The 7,533-nt window shown below is 49.9% G+C and overlaps 1 protein-coding gene across 1 annotated transcript in view; it reads left to right on the top strand.

The window, feature by feature from the left end:
* Positions 1-6,136, top strand: part of LOC143036903 (protein tipE-like) — a 219,720-nt gene extending 213,584 nt beyond the window's left edge. Inside the window, exon 3 of the mRNA XM_076204854.1 lies at positions 682-6,136. Coding sequence (XP_076060969.1) covers positions 682-766 — 85 coding nt within the window. The 3' untranslated portion in view covers positions 767-6,136. The remainder of the gene's footprint in view (positions 1-681) is intronic.
* Positions 6,137-7,533: the final 1,397 nt, after the last annotated feature.

Here is a 7,533-nt window from a genome sequence, read left to right on the forward strand (position 1 = left end):
CTCGCATCTGCACAGCAACACGGGCAGAAGGAGTCTCCGTCAAGTTGGAGTGAACCGCTTCCTTACCCTAATCTCTCTCTCTCTCTCTCTCTCTCTCTCTCTCTCTCTCTCTCTCTCTCTCTCTCTCTCTCTCTCTCTCTCTCTCTCTCTCTCTCTCTTCCTCTCTCCTCCCCCTTCTCTCTCTCTCTCTTCCCCCCCTCTCTCTCTCTTCCCCCCCCTCTCTCTCTCTATCTATCTATCTATCTATCTATCTCTCCTTTTCCTCCCGTATATGCAGTAGACCATCGAGTGGCCCATTCAAGTGTCCGGTCCATCGTGTGACATGCTTAACCCGGTTGCCTTGTTTTAGCTCCTCTTGTGCATCCCATTGCCCCCAATTACTCGCATTGCCCCATTGCCCACAATTGCCCCCATTGTCCTCATTGCCCCATTACACCTATTATTCCCTTTTTTCCCATTGCTCCCATTCGCTACATTTCACCACTGACCCCCATTGCCCACAATTACTGACATTGCCCCAATTGTCCCCATTGCCCCATTGTCCCCATTGCCCCATTACATCTATTATCCCCATTGTTCCCATTTCACCTCTGACCCCCATTGTCCCCATTACCCCTAATTGCCCCAATGTCCCAATTGCCCCCATTACCCCCTTCACTAACGCTCTTTGTTGCATTACAGCCGTCGAGACTCTGAGACGGGCCGCGTGACGTGGAAGGATGCCGCCGTGCCCTTCAAGAACGACTGGTATGACGTCAACACCTGATGGACGACTTCGAGAGCTCCTGGCGTCGTTCCCTCTTGCCGCCGCCGCCGGCGTTGCTTCGCCCCTGCTGCTGCTTCTGCTGTTGCTGCCAGGGGTGCGGCCTTTCCTCTTTAGTTGACTCACCTGCTGGCGGGATCATGTCCATGGCTTCAGTTCCCCTTCGTTACCTGCTGGAGTCCTCAACGAACTGAGAGATACCGCAGCTGGAACTAGTGACTTCACCGTCTTCTGTTGCTGAAAATAAATAAGAAAGAAAAGAAACGCCCTCATCGATATGTTAACGATTATCATGAAAGCCTGTTGTGCTTGACTTGACCGCCCCACCTTCGTCACGGTACCATCTTCTGCCGCAGGGAGATTTTATTCAACCGAAGGACGGGGGTGTGGGCGGATACAGGGGCCCCTTTCCCTCGTGACAGGTGGCCCCCCCTCGACGTTGACCCCCCCTCGCGCCCCTCGGCTGGATAAAACCGGCTGGCGTTGGTGAAGCCGAAGTTGGCAGAGGATGTGTCGCCGATGTGTTGAAGAGGGCACAAGGAGAACCCTACCGGTAATTCTGATCTTCCCCGTTCCTGTCTCCATTCCCGTCCCTCCTCTTATTCCCCTCCACCACACTCCTCTCCCCTCCATGTCCCTGTTTCCCTCCATTACCCTCTTCTCCCCCTCCATATCACTGTTTTACTCCATCTCCCCCTTCCTCTCCCCCTCCCATTCCTCCTCCTTCATGTTCCTAATTCCAGTCCCCCCTCCCTACCCTCTACTACATAAGGCATAAACACCTAACCCTTCACCTGCATTCACTTCAAAGCCCACACACACATACTACACGCCCGATCATCCCACCTTCAGCACCAAAGAAGCTTCCCAATTGGTCAACAAGTAACCTACGTAGCTCCAACCCTCATCCTCAACGTCAGGAAACAGTAACCAACCTCAGATCCATACCGACTCGTCGTCTTTTTTATCACGCACGTCTCCCCCCCTTCCCCACGATCGGGTTACCGTCACTTAACGTCACGTCGACTTATGTGATACGAAAACGTGGTGTGTTCAGTCAGTGATCCCCACCGCAGGCCTGGGTACCCGCTTTCTCGTTACAACTAAGGTTACAGACGATACCGTAGGATTGTGTAATAGTAACATTATGAGTATTTTGGTCTTGACAGTGCACCCGTCCGCCCCTGCTCACCTGCACACCTGCCCACCATCCTTTGGTTAGGACTAAGCCCTATCCATATTGATAAGTCTTCTCCACTCATTTCTATCTGCGTAAGGCTTCCTCTCATCGCCCTCCTCCAGTGTGGTTTCCAGAATCTGCAGATTTTCTGGAATGTTCTATATTCACCTCTTCCTGGGCCTGCCGACTGGTCTCCTTGTGTGTACAATCCACTCGAAGGCTTTGGCTGATTTCTGCTGATGATGGTATTAATGTTCTTGCTCTTGAATATCGTTATCGTTATCAAGCAGCGAGTTTCTTGGGGAGGTCACTAACATGTGTACGTATTTGTTTTTCCCACTTAGTTTGGTTATATACTTGTTTAATTGTTCTTTACTTTCAGAATACATATATTTTGGGGTGAGATAGATGTCAGCCAGCGAATGTGGATAGGCAGATGCCAGTTTTATACAATTTTTGTGACAAAAATCTTTCAGTATAGAGAGGTACTGCGAGGTTCCTCAGGGTTTCTTATCGAAATTCTACTTTTCTCCTGCAGTCTGATGGTCCTTTTTTTTATGTGATGGCGAACAATCTTATGTATGTGTCGGAAGGGTCTCTCCGTGTAGCCCGGACGGGAGAGAGAGAGAAAGAGAGATATGGAAAATGTTTGAGGGAGAGTGGGGAGGGGAGGGAGGAAGTATTTTCGATTAGACCATCCCCTTCATGGCTTCCTGGTCCTTAGGTGTCTGCCAATCCTGAATTGGGAGGAGGAGGAGGAGAAAGGAAAGGAGAAAGGTCTGGATTCAGTCCCGCCATAAACCTTCACCCACCACGAACGCCCTCTCACCATCAACTTGGCGGACTTTTTCCCCTTTACCGAATGCCACCGGAATAATGTCTTTATCTTCTCCGGCTAAAGTGTAAAATGTTTCTCCAAAGTTCTCCACTCCTCTCCATATGCCCACTTCCCCTTTATTTCACCTAGAAGATGGTCCCACCACCTAAATGGATGTTCTAAGTTCTGTGGTTTTCCGCAAAGAGTGTTGTTAGGTAGATCTAGTTTAGTGAGTGGGTTCTGGGAGGTAAGGGTAGGGGACGATGGGTCTCATCGCTCGGTTCTCTGTTCAACTCCGGGCCGGATTGATTCCGGGAATGACAGGGGTCTCGACCGGACCCGGAGATTATTGTTGGTGGTGGGAGGAGGGGGGGGGGCTTCTCCTGTCCCCATCCCCTCCCTCCCTCCCTCCCTCCCTTCTCGCCCGGTTTGTCCCCACACGTAAAGGTAGTTTTTTGAGTCGAGTTTATTCCCTATTGTGGATTGGAGAGAGCACTTGCAAGGTTACTGGCGTGAACCACTCTCATGAGAGTTGTGCTTCCCTCACTCGCCACATGCTAATGGCCCCACTGGGCGCGAAACACTCGTTTGCTCGCGGCCTTCGACACGAGAGCCACTCGCGTGAGCAGCTCTCACGGTGGCACTGTGCCACAGTAGGCCAGCTGGTGCCTAGTCTATACCTCGCCTGCCTTCCTTCCTTTGCAGTTCCCGTTCTCTCTTTGTGCATTTTTCCTTTTTTCCATTTTTTTGGTTTTTCTTTTTTTCTTTTTTCTTGCTCCCGCAGTGCCTGCTGCTGGCCTGCCCGCCCGGGGGGGGAGGGGGGGACCTCCACGTCTCTTTGCACAAGAGTGACTCCCGCCAGCTGCTCTCGCCAGCAGTATCGTTTGTAATATCTGATTCATGGCTATTCAAACATTTGCTTCCCTTAGTTCCTCCTCTTTCTAGTCCTCGTCCTCCTCCTCCTCCTCCTCCTCCTCCTCCTCCTCATTCCAGTCCTATTCTTCCCCCTCCTCCTTCTCTTTCTAGTCCTATTCCTCCTCCTCCTCCTCCTCTTTCTAGTTCTATTCCTCCTCCTTCTCCTTTCCTTCTTATTCCTTCTCCCCCTCCTCCTCCTCCTATTTCCAGTCCCATTTCTCCTCCTCCTCTTTCTAGTCCTATTCCTCCTCCTTTCCTTCTTATTCCTCCTCCTCCTCCTCCTGATTGAACTGGTGGCGTAAATGGAAACGTGTTGGTTTCGCATTTGCTTAATCGTGGGTTCGACCCTGCACTCTTCTCCGATTCCCGGCTGTGACTTTTACCTACCCCAGTATTCTAATAACATGGGGTAAAGGTGACGGTTTCGGCCGCAGGTACGCACCTCCTGGCGTAGGCTCCTTACTCTTCCTATTCCTCCTTCTTCTCTTTGCTCCACTATTCCTACTCTTGCACCTTCTCCTTTCCCTTTTCAATCTGTTCCTTTTTTTTTTCTTCCTCATTCTCCACTTTCCTTCCTTCCCTACCTTGCTATCCTCTGTCCTCTACTCTACCTTGCTACAGGCCCCTTCTCCTCCCCCTCCTCCTCCTTCTCCTCCTCCTCCTCCTCCTCCTCCTCCTCTTCCTTCACCTCCTGTTCTTCCTTTCTCTCCATTCATCCCTAACTGTTCGTTCGATCATTTTTTGAAATCTCTCCTTCCTTCTCTCTTTCTCTCTATTTCTTTTTTTTTTCCTTTATCAGTTCTGTATTTTGCCGCCGCTTCTGCTTGTTGTTGTCCTCCCCTTCCCGCCTTTGTGACTGACACGGGCTGCTCGTGAGTGCTGCCGGGCGGGCTTCCACAGACGACACGGAGGCGGCAGGAGGCAGAGAGGGACTTGCAGAACGCGCTATTTCCGGGAAAACAAAGAGGGACCGGCAGGGAGAGAGGGAGAGAGAGAACCCGACATGCAGATCAGGAGCCGGTGAGGGTCCTCGGGAGCAGGGAGAGCGTGAGGTCGGGAGGGTTAGGGATCCCAGGTAGATCCAGCAAAGGGACGGGGAGGGACGAGAGGAAGAGGAGGAGGAGAAGGAGGAGGAGGAATAAGAGGAAAGGGGTAAGTAAGATGAAATGGACGATATGAAACAAGGGGGGAAGGATGGGGAGGAAGAAGAATGGAAAGAGGAAAGAAGAAGAGTAGGTGGAGGAAGAAAGGGAAGACAAGTGGAGGAGGCGGAAGAAAAAGGAAGGGGGAAGAAGTAGTGGAGGAGGAAGTAAAAGAGGAGGAAGAAGAGGAAGAACAAAAGGGGAAGAAGAGGAGTAAGAGGAAGAAAGGAAGGGGGAAGAAAAGGAGGAGGAAGAGGAAGGGGGAAGAAGAGGAGAAGAAAAGGAAGTAAAAGAGTTAGTATGAAGACATGGGACCTTTTTCATGAACAAATAACTCGAGACTGTTCAGACCAAGAACGAAGATGGAAAGTAGAATTGAAAGAGAGGGATGCCAGGAAGGACTACAGAAGACACGCTCAAAGTTCACCAAATGGCTTGGTGACACATTATCGAGCAGAGTACCTCCTCTTCCTCAAACTCCTTTACTTTTCTCCCTCCTTCTTCCTCCTCCCCTTTCTGCTGCTCCTCTTCCTTTTCCTCCACTTCCTCTTCCTTCTATTCCTCCTCCTTCTCCTCCTCTTCTTCCTCCTTTCCTTCTTCCTCCCTCTTCTACCTTCCTCCCTCTTCTCTCTTCCTCCCTTTTCTCTCCTCCTCCCTCCTCTCTCTTCCTCCCTCCTCTCTCTTCTTCCCTCTTCTCTCTTCCTCCTTCTCTTCCTCCTCCTCCTCCTCTTCCTTCTTGACTGGAAGACTTCTACAGATGGCTGGCCTAGTGGGTTAGTTGGCGGGTGGGTGGGAAGTCTGTTTTAGATCACTCTGCCCCACGCCGAAACTGACGCATTCCGACGCAAGCAGGCCGAACGGAGGACGGGTCACGTGGTCAGCACTCGAGGCTTACTTCCGACGTCTTGAGGTGTCTAACCCTCTGAACCCATGAGGAGGTGGAAGACAGCCATCAGTACTTCGGGGAAAGTGGAATAATGTGGACCTTTGAAGCTCCATTTGTGTGGACGTTTGGACCTCTTCCGTTCCGTGGTGGATCGAGCGGAAGGACGGGGAAGGGGAAGGGGGTATGTGAATTTATGACAAATGGATTTAGAAGCTCCACCATTGGGATTCGAATCCTTGACTATTCTGTAGAAGAAGGCCGCTAACCTACTGCGGCACGACCGTCATTAAAAGGAATTGAACAGTTCTCCCCAAGGACATTTACTAGGCCACGCCAACGTCGTTGGGAAATTGGTCCAATCCTTCCATCGGTGGTTGGTCGAGGCGTAGTGGGTTAGCGTCCTTGCTCTGCAATGATAATAAGCAGAATAGTCAAGGGTACGAGTCCCAGTGGCTGAGTTTATATATATATATATATATATATATATATATATATATATATATATATATATATATATATATATATATATATATATATATATATATAGTATCTTTTTCTTTTTCCTCTTTTTCTTTTTCTTTTTCTGCTTTTTTTCTTCTTTTTTTTCTTTTTCTTCGTCTTCTTTTTCTTCATCTTTTCATTTTTTTTTTCTTTCTCTCTTTCTATCTTCCAAACGCTGACGATTTTCTTCCATTGGACCGACCTCGGAACCACCCCGGTCTAGACACGTTAAGGTCCCGTGTAGGCCGAGGCCCTGCGACGGGAATCGTACATTGAATTCTCCCTTTGTGCTTGCCACAGCTAGATTTACTGCACACCCATATCGAGTGGGCGAATTCCATTGGGGGTTTGAGGGTTCACCCCTCAGGTGACTGGAACCGCCTGACAGTGACCACGACGACCCCTACAAGGGTCATTAACGATGGGGGGAGTCCCGTAAGTGACTAGAGTCGCATGGCGTTAGCCAGAATAAAATCTGTCGATGATTTCATTGGGTCGAATCTACGGATGTTTATGTTGTTAGAATAGGAAAGGACAGACCAGTTCGAGTCTCGTACACGAGAAGCACTAGACGTTGTTGGATTGGACAATGGACGTGTCGTGGTCCCCGACGAACTCGAGTTTTTGTTGCGCCCTGACGTCACGCGGAGGACGAGACTTGGGTTCCACTTCGTAGGAGGTGGTGGTTTTTCGAAGTACGAAAGAAGTGTGCAATTTGACGGGACGAGCAAGGCTCCAGAGAGGAGGCGCGAGTGAGTAGCAGTTTAGGAAAATATTTCAAATGAGAGAGAGAGAGAAGGAGAGAGAGAGAGAGAGAAAGAGAAAGAGAGAAGAAAGGAGGGGATGAGAAGGAAAACGGATCAAGAAGGAAGGCAGGAGAGTGCAGGGCGAGGAGAAGTGAGTTGGAAGGGAGGAGGAGGAGGAGGGGGGGAGGTTGCAGAGGGGTGGGGGAATGGGGGGGAGGAGAAATTATCCATCGATCCTCCTTGACTGCCAAGGCTGCCCCGCGCATGTAGCCCCCCTCCCCCCCACACACACATTGGTAGCCAAACTTGCAGCCCCCCTGTAGGTGGGCTGCTAGGTTGGCTTGTTGGCTGATTGTTGGAAGTAGAGTCCACACCTGTTTGTAATACTCTGACAACAGAAAACTTTGAATACGACGGAGGGAGGGGTGAGAGTTGAGATACAGAAACATGGCATTCATGTTTGTTACTTTGATATGAATAAATAGATGACTAAATGAATAAACAAACAAACAAATGAATTAACAAATAAATACATAAATAAACAAGTAAGTTATGATAATAGTAATAAGCAGATGTCCGGCCA

Source organism: Oratosquilla oratoria, chromosome 21 (assembly GCF_046742065.1).
Source record: "Oratosquilla oratoria isolate Oo_2021 chromosome 21, ASM4674206v1, whole genome shotgun sequence".
Lineage (NCBI taxonomy): Eukaryota > Metazoa > Arthropoda > Malacostraca > Stomatopoda > Squillidae > Oratosquilla > Oratosquilla oratoria.